Raw genomic sequence first — 20,218 nt, forward strand, 5'->3', positions numbered from 1 at the left:
TGCTTACTACAGAGCATAGCACTCACTGGGGGCAGTCTCCACTGCCATCAATGCGACCACACTTTGTAGTGAGCACTATTTGCAAGATCTGGTCCCAAGCAGGATACAAGACAGTAACAGATGACAAACAAGGGGGTTGGGACCAGAAGAATGAGGGCTACAACAGCAAGAGATAATGAAGATAAAAAGAGATGCTTTAGTTACATACACATCTTATTGATTTATTGATTCCTCTTTCGAGTGTGTGAGATTTTGGACATAGTAGTTTTATTTATTTATTTATTTAAAAGTTACGACATTAGTTTGAGGGAGCTAAGTGCACGAAGGTGGTAGGACTGGAGATCAGTGTTGGAAGACAAACTGAAAGTAGTGAGGCTTTCCAGGAATGATCTGGAGAAGGAGGGGGGAGGTTGGGGGTATGCAGGGCTTCTGTTTTGGGGGTTTTATTAATTTCATTGTTCAGGGGTTATTTTCAGCAATTTTCGAGTTTTATATAGATGTCCAAAAATCAGGGTGTTTTGGGGCTTTGTATATATTGTAATGAGCAATGCATATTACATTATATCGTTATATATTATAGACATTACTCATTCCAGTAGAATATATTGTAATGCATAATCTTTTGGTAAAGTTTCGTAGTGAGCTTTAATGTAGTACTCTTTCAGACTGCACGGTGTTAAAACACACTAAGGAATCTTTAGTGCACCCCAGCAGGGTCTACACCAGGGGTTCTCAAACTGGGGGCCGGGACCCCTCAAAGGGTCGCAATGTCATTACGGGGGGGGTCGCGAGCTGTCAACCTCCACCCCAAATCCCGCTTTGCCTTCAGCATTTATAATGGTGTTAAATATATTAAAAGGGTGTTTAATTTATAAGGGGGGGGTCGCACTCAGAGGCATGCGATGTGAAAGGGGTCACCAGTACAAAAGTTTGAGACCCGCTGGTCTAGACAGACGAATGAATGAGCAACATGTTAGTGTGCTTTAGAAATCACACCCTTGTACTCAGCATTACTGCTCTGTGTAGACAAGCCCATGGATACAAGTGACCATGTCTGCTGGTGGTGGTGGTGTTTTTTTTTTTTAATTGCGGTGTTTCATCAGTTAAAATCCCAAACCAGAAGTCCTATATGAATGCTACAGAGGAGCAGGGAGGATATTCCAGGTTTAGGCGGCAAAATGGGACGAGGCAAAGTACCACCCGTAGCAGAGGAAACAAGGGGAGTAACAGAGATTATGCCCCAGACTTATAAGGAGCAGTGCAGGCCCAAAGTCACAGGCTGACTTCTCTGCCACCAGCACTAACTGGAATTAAAGCAGAGTTTGCAGCTTTTTGTTTTCCCAATTCTCACAAATATAATGCGTGTGCAGGCAGTCTTACTGCATCAACACTATGAAATGACCCTTTGCGGACAATGGTTGTTATCAACGGGTCCTCCTGGATCCCCTCAACCGGGTTTGAAAACTGTTTTGACCCATCTACACCAATGGACAGGTGAGCCTTAGACTGAACTGGATGTAGTGAATCAGTGGGGAAGAGGCCCCTGTATGCTGTAGTCCTTGAAGCTGGTGCCATGAAGATTGGCCTTGCATTCCTGGGGTCACTGATGTGGAATCTTTATTGGAAGACTGTTTGATTGCACTGCGAATTAGGTCACTTCCTTACGTGACAATCCCCTGTGCTTCAGCGGGGAAGGGGGAAGAGGAAAGAAACTGGAACAAGAGTAATTAGTATCATCATAACTTTCAGCTAAAGAGCTGACCCCCACGGTACCAGATCAATGCCCAGGACTGTGTGGCACAGCAGTGTACATGTTGGCTAAGAAGAAAAGCCATGAGCTCTGTGGATCCAGGTCAGAAAAACAACTTTCTAATCCTCTAGCCATTAAATATGTGATGCAAATGGTCAAGGGGGTAAGGGCACTATCTGCTAATCTACAAGGGCAGTTTCTGCACAGACATATCAGGAAAGAGCGTTAGGGCACTGAACGACGAGGGTAGATTGCTCTCAAAAAGGAATATCAGGACCCGGCTAACACAGCTGGCTGGAGATTGGGTGCCCGATTCCCAGTGGTCCAGAAAAGCAATGAGTCGCTTGGATCACGAATGCCATAGAACGACACGTGCCAAACATTTGTGCAGTCAGATGCCAGTGACCAAAAGTCCTTCCGCAAAGCGCAGCCACAGCCAGAAGAAGTGACTGTGTTAAAATGCCCCCTTCCCACTCAGTGTATCTGCTCCCTTCATGCCTGTCAAATATTGCCTGCTGACTTTACCGTCACAGACAAGTGTTCACTGCTTTTAGTCCTGCAGAGCTAACTCAGCTATGGGAGAACCAGCTGGATTCTAGCCCATCAACCCAACGGTCAGCTCAGATCTGCTGTTGGAGGCTCACATCCATAGCTTGGTTTTCAGATCCCCAGGCAATTTTGTAGTGCCGGCAGGTAGAAAAAAATTGCAGGTTGAGCCTTTAAATCCCTCAGTTTGGTCCAAAGCCCAGTGAGACAGAATGCACCCAGAGCCCCGCTCAGGGCTGTGTTACAGTTATGGTTCTGAGACCACAGCACTTTGATGAAGCCTCTTGTGCTGTTTAATGTTATAGGCAATACTGTCTGTAACCAGGACCCAATATTTGAGCCCTTCTCCTTGAGATATGGCCTGACAGGAGTCTGCACTCTGACATCCTCCTCCTTTTAGGGCTCCTACCATTGACTATGTGAGTGGCTCAAGGTAGCCATGTTGTGGCCACTGAACCTGAGCACCTCTCATGCTCTGAGAGTCCAAATCCTGCCCGGCAGCTTTCTGAGATGTCTGAATTCTGCAGGGAATTTTGAGTTTTCGGCCTGGGTTATGCAGGAGGTCAGTCTAGATGATCATAATGGTCCCTTCTGGCCTTAAAAATCTATGAATCCTTGTGTCTTAGGGCTCCTGGCAATCATGCTTTTGCTTTGGGGGAAACTTATGTGATGGAACACACTTCCCCATGACACCTATATCACGCCCCGTTTAAAGCAACTGACCTGAGTGATAGGTGGAGGGTAGTGGTATCAACAGTGATGGAGGGAAAAGGGCACGGAGAGGCTTTCAGAGGGTGTTCGGACATGAGGAGTTTAACTTATTTGTGTAATAACCAAGAAGGAAAGTCAGATCGACAGGATGAGATGTAGGATTGTCTGGAGGGAGACAAGTAGATTCCTGAGTCGTCGGTGCAGATGAGGTGGCTGAAAATCTGTGAGAGAATGTGATCAATCAAAGAAAGTCTGGCTCAGCAAGAAGGGAGCCAAAGTGAGGACACTGGGACCCCCTATGGGTAGGGCCCTACCAAATTCATGGTCCGTTTTGGTCAATTTCACTGTCATAGGATTTAAAAAAATCATAAATTTCATGATTTCAGCTATTTAAATTTGAAATGTCAGTGTTGTAACTGTAGGGGCCTGGCCAAAAGAGGGAGCTGTGGCAGGGTGGTGGTGGTGGGGGGTGTTGCAAGGTTATTGTAGGGGGGATTGCGGTATTGCCACCCTTACTTTTGTGCTGCTGCTGACGGCGCTGCCTTCGGAGCTGGGCGGCAGGAGAGCGGCGGCGGCTGGCTCGGAGCCCAGCTCTGAAGGCAGTGCCTCTGTCGGCAGCAGCGCAGAAGTAAAAATGGCATGGTATGGTATTACTATCCTTACTTCTGTGCTGCTGCCTTCAGAGCTGGGCCCTTTGCCAGCAGCTTCTACTCTCTGGCCACTCAGCTCCGAAGGCATCAGCGCAGAAGTAAGGGTGGCATGGTATGATATAGCTACCCTTACTTCTGTGCTGTTGCTGGTGGCGCTGCCTTCAGTCACCCAGCTCTGAAGGCAGCGCAGAAATAAGGGTGGCAATACCACAATCCCTCCTACAATAACCTTGCAACCCCCCACCCCCCGCAACCTCCTTTTGGGTCAGGACCCCCAGTTTGAGCAATGCTAGTCTCCCCCATGAAATCTGTATAGTATAGGGTAAAAGTAGAGAAAAAGCCGTGAATTTGGTAGGGCCCTACCTATGGGCAGTGGAAGAGGAGGAGTATGTGAGGTCACAGGGCCGGCTCCAGGCACCAGCCTGGCAAGCAGGTGCTTGGGGCGGCCGCTCCGGAGAGGGGCGGCACGTCCAGCTATTCGGCGGCAACTCGGCGGACGGCCCCTCACTCCCGCCCGGAGCGAAGGACCTCCCGCCGAATTGCCGCTGCAGATAGCGATCGCAGCTTTTTTATTTTTTTTGGCTGCTTGGGGCGGCCAAAACCCTGGAGGTCATAAAATATATGAAGAGAAGAAACAGAGGACAGCCTTGTGAAAGCCCAGAATGGATAAAAAGTTGAGAAGGAGGGGTTCTGACCCAGCTTTTAGTGTATATACTAAGTGTACCATTAACTTTTAAGTATCCGGAGGATACTTGAGCTGAGGAGTGGAATGGATACTGGAAGACAACGAGACTGCTTATGTTGCTAAAGAGAAAAACTCTCATTTAGGCTAAGTTATGTCTAAGCAACAGGAATTCATCAGAGAATACAAGCACTCAAAATGTAGCACTTTAAGCTAATGGTAGATGTTTCGCATTAAGAGGAGATTTACGGCATTTTCTGTTTAAAAAAATCCACACTTATTGCACTAATGAAGCAGACACATTCGTTAAGTCCTCCTGTTGCTGTTGGAGGTCAGACAGACATTTTGTAGTCTTTAATTATTCTGGCTTTTAAATAAAGTTATCTATTAATAAAAGGTCTCTAGGAAAAAAAAGTCTCAGTGAACAATCGATCCAGTCAGATGGAGCAATGGACAAAATAAGCTCCAACTTGAGGGAAATATACCCACATTCAAGAGCTTAATTCAGTTAATTTGAAACGTTTGGGATAAACATAAAGACCCGTCTCACCCTAGCAGCACAGGCTGAGGGGAGAAAGGCATCAATTCCAACACCACAGCGGGTCTGATTTTCATTTATACTAAGGTTCCTTTACACCGCTCTGCCAGCATCAAGGTGTGCTAAAGTGGGTGTAAATCAGGTGCCCATTCACACCAAAGAGTGGTATAAAGGAGCTTTATAGTGTCATTTTTAAAGGACATCCCTTTGTCAGTGATGAAGGCTGCTTTCCTTCAACAGGCAAAGCTCTCTGCTTAGGCAAGAGTAGGTATATAGCAAATGGCGAAAAGAAGGCTAACGCCCAGCGCTGTAAGTGGTTCAGCTTAGTCTAGACACTGTAGCAGCCTTACTCCGCAAGCTTTGCCTAGTGCTTTGAGAGCTACAGCTGGAAACCGCTAAGTAGTATTAATAAGACTGTGTCCCATTGACAGACCCCCTGCAACACTGTTGCCGGCACAGGGGCCTGAGGACAGCAACAGTGGGGTTCGTTGCCCGGAGTGCTTCGCGCCAATAAACATACCGGGGTGGAGAAACAATCAAAGTTTATTTGAGATCTCAAAGTGGTGCAAGGAGACAGGCAAGTCTCAAATCAAGCACACCAGCAAAAACAGTTTCTCTCTTCTTTATACATTTTACAACTAAGCCCCCCCTCTCTCCCACCCCCCCACTCCCCCTCCACTCTCTACCGAAGGCATGTTTATACATTTAAGCAATTAAATCAATCTAGGGCTATAAATCTAGCTTGTTAGTAACTTCTCCCTAAACAGTTATTTGGTCCTGTTTACCCTTAGTTTATTACCCCTTCCCCAGCTAGAAACATGCAAACCTCATCATTATTGTTTGGTACCTGGTATGAACAAGGTCGTAATTGCTAACTGACTATTTACACATTCCAATTCCTGTCCTTGGTTGTTAAGGTCGATTAGAGTTAAACATGGAGGGACAGAGTTTAAACATGGAAGAACTCTGGCTCAGGCAGGCCTAGTAACCCCAACAACACCTAGGGCATTGTATCTGGGAAACCTCCGTTACATTAACATTTTATTTCTACTTTGGAGTAAATTTAGTGCTCATAAAAGATGTTAAGTCTGAAGCCTGCACATATGTACATAACCAGTAGAGACAGCATCTTCCTCATACCGCGCCTATCACTATGCCTGGAGCGATCACCTGTGGTAGGAGGAAGATCACCTGATCTGGAGAGCCCTCACATAGGGGAAAGGGACAGGTTCATCTAAATGGCCTAATCGCTCCTGGGTTGCTCTGTAAAGATGCTGACACCCTTGCTGGCAAACCTAATCACATGGTCAACTTATGTGGATTCCTGTTCGCTGCAAACTGTCCTGGGAACCACCAACTCCTCACACAGAGGTTTCCAAGGGATGGGCTGAGTGGCTGTTACATTTTTCTAAGGGTCAAGTTCTGCCCTGATTCACATCCCAGTTGAAGTCCGACATAATTTGGACCTACAAAAATAAATCAACTCCCTGCTTTAAATCACCAGAAAACAAACTCCAAAAACGTTGACTAAACGACTTGGATACAACTGATAAAAAGGGCAAAACACGACAGTGGTGAATATTATAGTGCTGGATTCCAAAGTAAAATGGGTGAGAGGAATGAACTATGAGGCCGTGTAGACAGAAGCCAGGGTGGTGCGCTGTTTCCATGACACGAGGAATAACTCAGGCTGTCCAGATGGGTGAGACAGGAATCAGGAACAAAAAGGGAAATAAGAGGCAGAAGAGGCTGTGCTCACCTGCAGGCAATTATCATAATCAAGCCCTAATTACATGTGCATTGGCAGAAAGATGGTCAGTGGAAGGATTCAGCATCTTTTGGTGGAGACGCTCCTCCATTTCCAGCTGACTAGAGCTAAGGAAGCTCCTCTTTTCCAAGAGTGAGACAAAGCTGCAAGGCGATACCCTTCTTGGAGAGAAGCTGATACTGCAGCAAATGCAAAGCTCCTTCTGTGTGCAGCGGGGGAAGGGAGGGAGGGGATGTTTCCACAGCATGATGCTATACCTTCCATTAAAATCTCACGTGTGGTTGGCTTGGCGCAACACAGTAATTAACTTCACGTCTAATACAAAACACTGTACTGTAAGGTTCACTTATTCCAATAAGCAATTACAAGCCACGTCTCTGAAATGGCAAACGTGCAGACGAGGGAGTGTGCTTTCTGAAATAGGTTTGCTGTTATAATAATCATATATGGAGACATACCTATTTCATAGAACTGGAAGGGACCTCGAAAGGTCATCGAGTCCAGCCCCCTGCCTTCGCTAGCAGGAACAAGTATTGATTTTTGCCCCAGATCCCTAAGTGGCCCCCTCAAGGATTGAACTCACAACCCTGGGTTTAGCGGGTCAATGCTCAAACCACTGAGCTATCCCTCCTCCTTCGAGTTGGCAGCTGGGAGTTTGGAAATGTTTTTGTGGTTAGTGGTGTAGCTAGAGCAGCCTCTGGGCAGGGAGAGGTGCAGCCTCTGGGTGGGGCAAAGCCTCCAGGCAGTGTACCATGGCCTCGGCGGCAGTCTACAGCAATACCAGGCTGCCCATGCAGCTAGGTAGGCCTGAGCTGGAAAGTTTGATTCGAGATTTGAATCCGAACTTTTCCAGAGCTCAAAGCTGTTTTGAGCCAGACTTTTGGCGCGTTCCACTCCAGACACTGGACCAGCTGTGAAGCTAAATAAAACCAGGCTGTGGGGAAAACTTTAGGAATTTCCATTTGGAGGTCTGGCTCCCTGGTTATCAAATCTCTCTCTCTGCCAGCCTCCCCTGGAAACCTGCTCCTTCCCAACACCCGCCCGCCCCAGCTCCTGGGCTCTCCCAAGCTCCTTGGACTGGCCAGAACAAGAGAGGATCTCCGCTTCTGCACTCCTTAGCAGGTTTGCAGCTGCCAAAGGAGCTTGGAGCACTGCTGGACAGTATCTGCCCCAACAAGTCCACTGCCCCTTCCCTCCCAACTCCTCTCCCCACAGCTCCCACCAAGGGTGTCTCTATGTATTTTGCCGCCCCAAGCACAGCAGGCAGGCGGCTTTCGGCGGCGCGCCTGTGGGCAGTCCGCTGACCACGCAGATTCGGTGGCATGCCTGCGGGAGGTCCGCCGGTGCTGCGCCATCGGCGTCCCCGCCGCCGAATTGCCGCCGAAGCTGTGGGACCGGCAGACCTCCCGCAGGCATGCCGCCGAAATCCGCCTGTCTGCCGCCCTCACAGCAACCGGCAGGCCGCCCCCCGCGGCTTGCTACCCCGGGCACGCGCTTGCTGCGCTGGTGCCTGGAGCCGCCCCTGGCTCCCACCGATCAAACTACTGCCATTTCTAAGGCTACGTCTGCCCCACAAGGTAGGGGGGTGATTCCCAGCTTGATCAGACATACTCATGCTAGCTCATAAAATCTGCCACTCACGACTGCCCATGCTACCGCGGATATAGTACTATTTTTAGTGGGCTAGCTCAGATGAGAGCTAGCACCAGTCTGTATACATAAGCTGGGCATCACACCACTAGCTCCTAGTGTAGACATAGCCTAAATCTCCAATACAGCAGCAGGTGCTTCCCTTTTTCCCCACGCAAAGGCAGCATGGTTAACCCCACCCACAAGGAAATGAGATCCCCGCCCCCTTCTCTATGTTCACTGAGTCCCAACTCCGCAGGCTCCACCATGTGCACACAGCTGCTCCCTTCCTTATTACACATACAAAAAAGCCCAACCCCCATCTTCAGAATCTCTCAAGAGCTACACTAGCGCTTCACTTCGTCCGAGGAGCCGGTTCAGAATATGCATCCTTGTTTTCAAAAAACTCCATGGGCTTGCTCCAGGCTACCTTGACCGTGTCTCTTTCTTCTGTACTCTTCTGCTAATACTGGCCTCCTCTCTGCCCCTCTGCGCGCTCTTGCTACCGTTGCTTTCCTCTCTCTCTCCTCCTGACTGAATCTCCATCCCATTTCAAGCCTCTGTCGAAAGCATTATCCAGTCTCTGGGCTCTCTTCTAGTGTCGCTCTTTTTCTGATTATTTCTCTCTGCATTTGTGTTATTGAACTCCGTAAAGTATTTTCAAATGCATTTTTATGAGGTTTCTTGCCCTGTTTAACTGTAGTCACATTTCACTTTCTCTCGCATCTCAGCACTGTCAACTCCAAACATTCAAAAAGAACGAGCCCTCACAAATGAGACTGGCTTCAAGATCATGAGATTTAAAATAAAACCAACAACTGTGGGGGGTTTTCATTTGTTTTCTGGTGCTTTAGACTTTAGGGCTCATGTTTTCAAGCTTTTCTCCAGATGCACAACGACTAGACTGTTTATAAAAATGAAAGCAAAGATTCTCATCTCATCATGTGACACCAGGGGCCAAGGCTTCAAGAAGAGCACCAAATATTGCAAGATGCATGATCAAATCATGAGCACTGGCTACACTGGGATATTGTTAGACTGTTTTGCATTTCTGCCTTGTTTTCAATGTTTTTCCAAACTGTTACTTCCTCTCTCTGACCCACATAACCTCTGCATTGAAGGAACATGGGGGAACCTGGAGTATTCGTTTCCAAAGGGAATCTCCCTTACAGGGAGTTATTCAAGTACTGGAAGCAATTCTTTGTTTAGAAAATGCTTTGTTAACATAACTCTACAGTGAGTTTTTATGCTGCTTTTTCTCTTTTCCGCAGCAGCTAGTGCAACGTGAACATTTATGGGTTAATCTGCTCTTTGGGCATCTGATGACCGTGTGTAGGATCCTGGGAGCTGTCACTGTTTCATCATTCCAGAGAGACTGTGGGGGGTTTCTTTAAAGTTCCTTCTGAAGGTTTTCTTCTAAATGTTCTGCTGTTTCCCCCTTCGGTACTCACTAGGAAGCAGAATGCAACAGTGATGGATGGGCAGCATCCCAATATATGAGCCAAGTCTCAAAAAACCCATCCCTTGCGTGTTCATATCCTATCTGTGGAAACATAATTCCTACTCCTGGTTCACTAGGTCAAAACTATTCCGAGTCAAACAAACAGATATATTTTACGGATCTTCAGTCTCTTCAGCTGTCTGATCTATGGATGGGGAAATGTGACTGAGATCTCAATGTATGGCCTTTCCTGAGAATATCACTAGGATGCTGATTTTCCAGCTGAGGAGTAGTCAAGGTATTACTCTAATACAGCCTCAAAAATCTTCCTCTATAGAGACAAGAAATAGAAACCACACATAGAATGATAGATGATAATGGACCGAGTATATCCTTGGGTTTACACAGGATTATATATATCTTTACATACACACAGGTACATTGTACAAATGTACAAACTTAACCGTACCTGAAGTAATCTCTCTAGGGAAGAAAGGCAATTCTGTCTTTATGTTATCTCAGTCCCCAGAGTGTCTTTAAACTCAACATAAGTAACTGCTGACTGTAAGAGTCCAAAGTCACTATATGCAAAACAACCAGTTGAATGTAAATTGGTGTCTCCAAGGTGTTAGGCTAATGTCATTATCTTCCATCTTCACACGTGCACACAGTACACAACCCGTCTTAGAATGCATCTAGGTAAGACAACAGCATCTTGTCTTCCAACTTCATCACTGTGCATTGTAATTCATTTTTGCGTAATATTCAGAGGGCTTCCGAAGGATAGTGTTCTAAAGAGGGAATGGAGGATCGTATTTGTTATATCTACATACAATGAGACGGAGAAATAGGAGTGGGGGGGAGAGGAAAGTCCCACTTCCATTTAACATATAATCCATTTAAAATTTGCTTGACTACCCTGGCTAATTCAGTCACTTCCAGCAACTTTAATCCTTAAATGGTTATTGTTAAAAGGAAGTTTGTATTCCCTTAAAAGACAAGAGAAAAAGAAAATGGCTTTGTCATATCTGACTGGTTTGAAAAATATAAAATCCAATTCTGAAGAAGTGCAGATAAGGGGAGAGCAATGGAAGTGCCATCAGCTTAGCAAACACTAAATAATGAACAATGCAGAGACTGCCCGGCTTGATAAAACACTCTATTAGGAGGACTGTTTTTAAATGAGTGATAATTGTGGCACATTCTCAGGGAAAGGTTATTGAATTTTTATCTGTAGTAAGGGGCCTTTTGACAGTCCAACCAAAAAGTCACCTACATATAGTTCTTTCTTTAGTGGAATTCATAAAAGACTTCCTTAACCTCCTCCACCTCCCCGGTTCCCTGCCACATTTTCTTACATTTACAGTTGGGTGGGTATGCCTGAAAATATTACCCATTTTCTATATATTCATATTCATGTAACATCTGCTATTTCATTACACAAAAAAGCTACGGGCTGTCTATAAGGGAAGGCACTCTAAGGAGGGACATGTGTGTTGGGGGGGGGAGTTTGAGGAAGGGGGCTAAAAGACACAAGTTCTGGACATATTCCAATAAATGTACTTCTGATAACACAACCAAGGGTGAAATCCTGGCCCCACTGAATTCAGTGGGAGTTTCGCCATTGACTCAAATAGGTCCAAAACGTCACCAAAAGCATCGGCACAGGTCAGGGCCTGTGGAAAAGAACAAAAAGCTAGGCTTCATCATGCACACGCACATACCCAACGGACATGGGTGGACACAGAGTGTTGGGACGACATGCTCCAAGAAACAGCTATGAAGGGAGACACTGATAATAGTAGGTAAGAAAACAAGTACCAAAATTAAACAGTGATATCATCAAGATACACAGAGTCTCATCTTATTATTGTGGCCCTTTGTCCTGTACTCTTCTCCCCTCCCTTGTTGTCTGCTGCTCTCAGTTGTTGGACCATGTCCGAAAGGAGATTGTAAGTTTGTGGGGAAAGGGCCTGGCTCTCATTTGTTCTGTAAAGTATGCAGCCCACTCTTGGTGCTGTATAAATAATACCAGTCACTGAGCTTGATAGCTGAAGTTTCCAGACTCTCAGAAACCCACGTTCCCATTTTTGCCTCAAAAGGAGAACCTGGAAAAGTGCTTTTATTGACTCTCAGTGGTTTCTCTTCTCTTTTTCTTGAGTAACCAGGCTGAATTTTAAATGCAATGGGATGTGTGTTGATTCAGGGGGTTTACAACTGTTGGCTGCAGAAAGTCCGAAAGCTGAAGGCCAGAAGGGCCCACCAGATCACTAATCTGACCTCTGTACATCAGAGGTTGCCACCACTCAGCACCCGCACACTAAACCCAACAACCGAAATTAGACCATAGAATTACAGCCCCCAGGAGACTAGACTATTATGTGACACAGGCAGGAAATAGGAGGGACTGAGATGCACCAATGCCTGAAGCCCTGGCAATGGCAGGCAAATGTTTAAGTGAGATATACCCAGATAATCCTGGCAAGTGACCCGCACCCACATGCTGGAGAGGAAGGCGAACCCTGCCCCAAGATCACTGCTAATCTGATTTGGGGGGAAATTCCTTCTCAACCTCGCATATGGTTAGACCCTGAGCATGCGAGCAAGAGCTAGCCAGCCAAGCATCTGAGAGAGAGAATACTTGCTGCCTCCTCCGAGCCCTGGCCCTCCCTGTGCAATATCCCATGGCCATCGCTGATGCTTCAGATGAAGGAGATTAAAAAAACAAACCCCCAGAATACATGGGAGAGGGCGGAGGGATCCCATCCTACTGCTGCAAGTGGCTGGCTGAAACCCTGCAGCATGAGCTGGGAGGAACACGTGACAAAGCAGAAATGAGCCCCAGGGCTGCTGTGCCCTGTTCCTGCACAAACCTGTGAATGGAGGATTTTCTATCCTTAAGAGAGGAAGAGGAACCAGCTGGGATTGAGCAGCCTATAGCCGCCTAGGTCAGCCAAAAAGGACTTGGGAGGGGCAGCAGACGCTATCGGTATCCGTGTCGCAGACAGGAGCATAAACAGGCTCCTCTGACCTTTTGGGTCCTGCGTAGGGTGACCCACTGCAACAGCTGCATTCTCCACATAGGAAACCTACGAACATTAAACAATTAATCCTCACAGCAGTGCTAAGAGGGGGCTACATGCGGGTGACCCCGCTATACAGAGGAGGAAAATGCTCGCCAGGGTGGGATTTTCAAAAGCACCCGTGTGACCGAGGAGAACATGTCCCATTGATTTTCAACAGGATTTGTGCTCCTAAGTCACTTTGGCCCTTTTGGAAAGTCCCTCCCCGAGTGGGGATTTCCTGCTCCAAAGCTGGAGAGTCAGAAGAAAAGCCCAGAGTCCCTATTTCCCCGTCCCATGTCACACCTCAGCAATGCTTCTATTTTTTCATCACGCTTTTTACAGGTATCACTCAGGCCAAGCATGTTTGGCCCCAATCTGGTGGCTAGTCCAGAGAGGATAAGAGCCTACAACTGCTACCGCCTAGTCGAATTACTGCTGTAGCTCAAGTGACAGAGGCTCTTTAATAGAGCACCTATTCCAAAGTACAAAATAAGGCTGAAGATGGAGCTGTCAGAAACAGAAGATGACAATGACTATCATTCTGCTCTATAGCTCAAAGTCAGCCTGCTAAGACAGAGGGGTAACCAGCATTCTAGAAACTTGGCACAGAAACGATGAAGAGGTCTCTACGCACAGATTATTACGAAGAATCAAGGAGTAGTCAGTCAGTTGCATTCGCACAGAATCTGCTGGTTTCAAATCTGCAAATATCTCAAAATCTAAGTGACAAATGCCGAAATTGAGAATGACTCTAGGGGCTTGGGTCAGTTTTCCTAACAACTGCAGAGCTCAGGTCCCCTGCCTTTAGCATCTACTCTGTCTGGCAATCTGCCAGAGCTTGAATGTGGAGTTTCAGTTATGACAGGAGACACCTTTATTTAGCTTATTTATTGCTCCATTCTCCTTTGTGCATGGTGGATAGCAGTATTTAGGTGCTATGGGGATGAGTGATGTATAAGTATCTATCTAGAATAGAATAAATTGTGGCACAGGTAAGTTTTATGGCACTGGTGTTGTGTGAATCACTAAAACAGCCAGATCTAGGTAGTTATAATCCCCTAGGAGTTCAGTATCCAGTTGTTTGAAGCACTTTCAAAGTCAGCCCAGGATTTATTTATTTAGTTACTTTTGTTTGTTTGTTCTCCTGTGCTGATGGAATGTAGGCAGATGCCTCGTCTCATTTCTCCTTTGCTCTTTATTCTTTGTATCCTTCCCCAAAAGAATTTCACCACCACACTCTTCATTGTAGCTTGGCAGATTTGTAAATACTTTTGACACATGCCATCACCTCTGCCCCTTCTCTTCACTTTTTATTTCTCCTGTATAGATTGCACTTGGCTATGTTGACATTCCATTTATGAGTCTCATCCCACCAGGTTTCACTTCTGACCACTAGGTCAATAGACTCCATCGTTTAGTAACACTGCTTTCTCTTGTTTCATATACTCCTTGCATTTGTGTACAGATGGTTTAGTGCATTAATATAAATTTACTACAAAGCAAGATTTTATTTTTACTGTAAGGAAGACACTGCCAAGTAAAATATTATATTTTGTACTTTTATGTTTATTCACCAATGTGTGAAGCATCCTCTCTGAAGTGGGAATGTCATGATTGTACCCTTTTATGTTTGGGAAACATTGATTTAAAAAAAAAATCTGCATTTCAACTGGTGCTGAAAGTAACTATGATGTTTTCATTTTAACAACTTAGACTGACAGCGTATAACTCCTTACCAGGCCCAAAGAACTAATACAGTTCTGGGAATAATGGCTGGAAGTCAACTTTTGCTCTAATTTTTTGTGGGACATGCAAAAATATTAGTCTCGTACACATTTTTCTTTGTAATAGCATGACAGGGTTTTTTTAACCGAGGTATTTAGCACCTGGAGGACAGATTAAAATAATCTTAAAGTCAATCATAGTTGAGGCCTAAGGATTTTGGCACTGACCCTTTAAATGTTAGCTGATCACACCACCTTAGAGATCCCAACAGATCTCAACTAGATAAGCAGAATCAGGCTGTGTCAAATGCTTGGAGGGCCTAAGCCAAGTCTTTTAGATGAGATGTGAAGTTACGTCCTGACTGTTGAGGGTGTTTAAAGATCCCCTGGCACTTTCCCTAAAACTAAAGCAGAGATTTTTTCAATGACGGTTTAGTATTTGGATACCCAAATTAAAATGAATGAGATCTGGTTATCCATCTCCCTTCAGTGTTTTGAAAATCTCAACCCAGACAACTACATCACTGCTACATGCACCGGTGTGACTGAACTGCAAAAGTGCAGTGTGTCCACACTAGGCAACTTGTTTCAGGTTTCATTCCTAGTTACATTCCACTTGTGTAATTCCATTGTCTACTTACAATTTCCTTCTCTTCCTTTCCTGAACTGAGGTGTAGCGTTACAGTTAAACAGCTGCTTCGCTCCACCCTAGAGGCAGCTGCATTTAATACTGCCATTGTCTTCTTTGCAACGGTGTTGATGCATAATGACTGTAAAGCACATTCGGATCTTGAGATGAGAGGGAACTAAAGAAATGCAAAGTCCTGTAACAAATAAGTGGCCACTTTGTAGCGGTCACTGTGCTACATCCTACAGCCATTTGGAACGTCAGAGCAAAAGTAAGGATTGAACTCATACCCTCCTCTCCAAAAGACCCCTGCCATTTGAGTTAAAGGAGAATCTTCATTAGCAGCATAGACTCTATGACACACATGGGAGCAGTTTTAATACTGGTAAACATATGCACTCGCTAATTCATTGTTGTGTTATTTATTAAGAAATAAACCCTCCTTCCATAAGCGACCACAGTACAAAGGGCTGATGCTGTAAAGTCTTTCTGCTATTCAAAGGCTTGTTTAAAATGAGATGGTTAGGAAGGGTGCCAATTGAGTTAACTGATGTGCTGAATGTCCCTCAATCATGTAAGGAAAAAGACATGAGAGTCAGTACTTTTCTAGGCAATTATAGCATGCTTGGGAGAGCGTTATACTATGAGGCTGATAGCTCAATGACTTTAAACTTCCAGAGTGTAATAATCACCCTGAGATGTACCATGCGGAGCATGTTATTGCTACAATGAAATGGCATAGGGGACACCATTAGGTCAAAGATGCCATCCTCTGCATAACGGTGAACATTACAGACACAGATCTGTCGGCATCAGTTGTGTCAGGGGACTCAGTGATGTACAAACAACAGAAATATGACCAAGTTGCAAGTGTGGTATTATTCCTACCGCATTTTTAAAATAGTGGCTGTATTTTTAGTATAGCTGATTCATTCATTCAGAAAGAAGGAAACCATTACTGAGATCAATTTGTATTTCCGCTGCATAATTGCTTTGGCCAAGAATCTCAATAACAATAATGCTAATAATCAGAGCCACCATAATAATTTGCCTAGCATTCTTCATTCATAGATCTCCAAGTACCTCCCAGATGCGGGTACTATCATCATCCCCAGAGAACGGAGGTGCAGGGAAGTAGAATGATTTGACAGAGGTTATGCTGCCTGAAATAGAAGCTAGGTCTCTTGATTCCCAGTCCTCCACGCTATCCGTTGGACCACAATGCATCTCAGTATGAGGGGGGCCACCTCCAGCTCAGCAGATTTATCGTCTGCCAGTGTAACAATGTCACAGTAACAAGCCTTTTCCATATATAAACCAGGATGTCTCTAGTTAAAAGAGTATCTCTCAATCATTTTTCCTCCCAAGCAGGCTTTTCAGCCGCAGCTCAATACAGAGCAGTTGCCCTGCCTCCTGTACTATAAACAGGGGAAGCTGAAATGGTTTGAACTGCTTTCCAATGTGGAGCTTTCATAAAAAGATGTTCTTTTAATACATTTGTTTTAATCTTTCCCCCATCTTTCATGCTTTGGAATAACCAAAAGAAACAAGAGGTAATGAAGGCATTTGGGAAAGTGAAAAGACAGCATTCTCTTCCGGCTATATTGTATGTCATGCATCGTATAGAAAATAAGTAAGTTTTCCTATTTCTCTGTTGGATCCATATAAAACTGTTCTAAACTATCTAATGATCTAGCGAGGCTTTCTTTTATTCAAACATAAAAAGCGTCTTGATGGCCCGGTACTAATGTCTGACCTTATGTAACCTCATTAGCAGATGGTGTTTAAAACCTGTGGACAGGATTGTGTCCGGCCCTGTGTGCGTGCACAAGAGAAGGATGGGGGCAAGATGCCATCTTCACCTGCTGGTTCTGCATGCAAAGACTGCCCGTGGCTTGTGCTCCCAGTGGTGCTGGTGCCCCACTATTGTGAGGAGTGGGGTTGTGGGACTGCTCCCACGGAGAGCTGGCACCGTGCAGAGGGAAGCACGTCCTGTGCTCTATAAAAAGGTGCAGCTGCTTTGCCTTGTACTTTTCCTTGAGCCTTCAGAGGAACTGTGCCTGCCTAAGGCAATTGCCTCCAGTTCCATCACCCTGAAGATGTGTCTCCACATGATCTATGCTGCAGGGCTGCTCCTTAAAACAACCTAAACCCTGTGTGAGTTATAACCCAGCAGAACCTAAGTCTGCATGTGTATTTTAAAACCCCTTGGATCTAGCCTGTAAGAAGTTTTCCTCTCCAGTCTCATGATACAGTTTCTGGTAGGTTTTACCATCAACACCAATGTTTCCATACAATCAAGAGATCCATGACAGCTACTCACTCTGGGCTGTTGGAAGGTTGGAGAAGGCTGCCTTTGTGCGACCAGCTAACCACTCCAGGCTTTCATGCATATTGGCCAAGGCCTTCAGGTCACTGACATCACGCAGGATCTCCTGCTGCGGGATTAGTTTATCTCCCAGGTTCCCAATGAGAACTTCTGACTCTTTGCCGAAGGCAGCCCTGAAATGCAAACACGAATCAGGCATGTTAATATATCACTGAGTCAACAAGAGTGGAGATGGGCAAGGACTGGTTCGGTCATTTAGAACCGGGTTTCTCAGCCCATGGTTCAGGACCCAAAATTGGGTCACCAGAATGTTTCAAAGGGTTACAGGAACTCCAGGAACTGCAACCTCTGGGGTCCCAGCACCAGTCAGGTTTGGCTCAGCTGTCATGATGACAGGAGTACGGGTAGGTCAAATCTGAGTAAGCGGCACTTCAACCCCATGAGCCATGTCACAACTCCACTCATACAAATTTGGACCAGTCAGGATGGTGGGCCCAGACCTGAAAGGTGCTGCAGTCCTGGAGGTTTCAACGCCTGGGACAGAGAGCCAAGCCCAGCCAGCCCCACAGCACAGGAGCTTCAGGAGCTGCCACTGTGGGGTGACTGCCAGGGAGGACCCAAACTCCCTCCCCAGGGGCCACGACCCAACCGAAACCACTGCAGGGCCTTTACCCCCAGACTTTTTACTGGGTCGTGACAGGCCATAAACATGTACAAATGGGTTCTGAGCCCCAAAAGGTTGAGAACCACTGATTTAGAACATCCACTCTTTGCCAATGTAGGATTGTTCCTTACAGTCAGTACTTAAGAGCTGTGTCCACTTTAGTTTCAAATGTCTCATGTGCTAGAGCTTCTACCAGCTTTGTGGACACTATCCATTTTGGGAGAAACAATTCCACCGCCCAATTAATCTCATTCTCATGGAGTTTTCTTTGATATTCTGCCTGAATTGCACTCGTTCTACTTCATCCCATTACTCACAGTTTCTTCTCCTAGCATCACTCTAAACAACTCCAGTCCCTCCTTAGCAAATACACCTTTCAGATGCACGTATCTCTGTTTTCATGTCTCCCTGTGGTTGGCATTTAGACAAGTTACACATATTTAGTTCATTTAATCTTCCCTTGTAAGTCAGTCCCTTCAGCTTCTGAATCATTTTTCATACATACGTCAAATGAAACATACCATGGAGCTTGATGGCTCAAAAGAACAAGGAGGCAAATAAACAGCTTTGAAAATTAGGCTCTGCATTATTTTACTAGCACAGATGTAATATTTGATGAAAAGTGACAATCAAGACAAATGTGTTTACCTAGCACATTGATTTGTACATAAGCTCTAAAGAACTTCTTCCAGGGGTCATATGAACATAGACAATAGGAACATAACGGCCATACTGGGTCAGACCAATGATCCCTCTAGCCCAGTATCCTGTCTTCAGACTGTGGCCAGTGCCAGACGCTTCAGAGGGAATGAACAGAGCAAGGCAATTATTGAGTAATCCATCCCCTGTCATCCAGACCCAACTCCTGGCAGTTGGCGTTTTAGGGACACCCAGAGAACAGGGCTGCATCCCCGACCATCTTGTCTAATAGCCATTGATGGATCTATCCTCCATGAACTTAGCTAATTCTTTTTTGAACCCAGTTATGCTTTTTGCCTTAGATCCACAGGTTGTAGCCTATCAATGAATTCCACAGGTTGACTGTGCATTGTGTGAAGAAGTGATTTCTTATGTTTGTTTTAAACCTGCCACCTATTACTTTCATTGTTCAGGTTTCACTGTCCTTCGGGTTGGTGTCACAATCATCTCCTGCATTCTGTTTTAGCCCTCTGTCATACTCTTCTCCATAGGGCTTGAGAGGACTAGCCTGGCAAAGTGCTAAATGCTAGATTCCAAAATAATCTTGCCAAATTTACCTGCATGTAAAACCACCACTAAGCACTTACACAGGTTGAGACACACAGACCAGAAGGGACCATTATGATCATCTAGTCTGACCTCCTGGATAACATAAACCAGAGATTTTCACCCACTATTTTCTACATCTAAACTCAATAACTTGTGGATGAACTAAACTGTATCTTATTGAGACATCCAGCCTTGAGTTAAAGCCTCCAGGTGATGGTGAATTTACTACAGCCCTTTGTAAGTTGTTCCGATCATTAGTTATCATCACTGTTAAAAATGTAATCTTATATCCAGCTTGAACGTTGCCAACTTCAACTTTCAGCCACTAGATCTTACAATGAGAACTCATGCCACTGAGAATAATAGATGAATAGCTGCGGGAAAATAATTCCATCAGTGGTCTTTTAAACGATGCAAGCAGTCACACTGCCAGTACCTCCAACTAGATTTGTTTAAGTATAAATAATAATAATATATGGAGATATACCTATCTCATAGAACTGGAAGGGACCCCGAAAGGTCATTGAGTCCAGCCCCCTGCCTTCACTAGCAGGACCAAGTACTGATTTTGCCCGAGATCCCTAAGTGGCCCCCTCAAGGATTGAACTCACAACCCTGGGTTTAGCAAGCCAATGCTCAAACCACTGAGCTATCCCTCCCCCAAAAGAACTTCACTGCACTTATTTTTGTTTTATTAAATGACATATAAACAGGGCCGACGCTTCCACTAGGTGACCCTAGGCGGTCGCCTAGGGCGGCAGGATTTGGCATTTTAGAACATAAGAACGGCCGTACCGGGTCAGACCAAAGGTCCATCTAGCCCAGTATCCTGTCTACCGACAGTG

General features: G+C 45.4%; 1 protein-coding gene across 3 annotated transcripts in view; it reads right to left on the reverse strand.

Annotated features, from left to right (window-relative positions):
- EXOC4 (exocyst complex component 4) overlaps positions 1 to 20,218 on the reverse strand; it is a 611,937-nt gene that overhangs the window by 62,287 nt on the left and 529,432 nt on the right. For all 3 annotated transcript variants that reach the window (XR_010589375.1, XM_065552864.1, XM_065552860.1), the window contains one exon: positions 17,456 to 17,634. Coding sequence is in view for 2 of the 3 variants with exons in the window: in XM_065552864.1 (XP_065408936.1) it covers positions 17,456 to 17,634 (179 nt within the window). In the remaining variant the exon portion in view is untranslated. The remainder of the gene's footprint in view (positions 1 to 17,455; positions 17,635 to 20,218) is intronic.

The sequence above is a fragment of the Chrysemys picta genome, chromosome 1, assembly GCF_011386835.1.
Source record: "Chrysemys picta bellii isolate R12L10 chromosome 1, ASM1138683v2, whole genome shotgun sequence".
Taxonomy (NCBI): domain Eukaryota; kingdom Metazoa; phylum Chordata; order Testudines; family Emydidae; genus Chrysemys; species Chrysemys picta.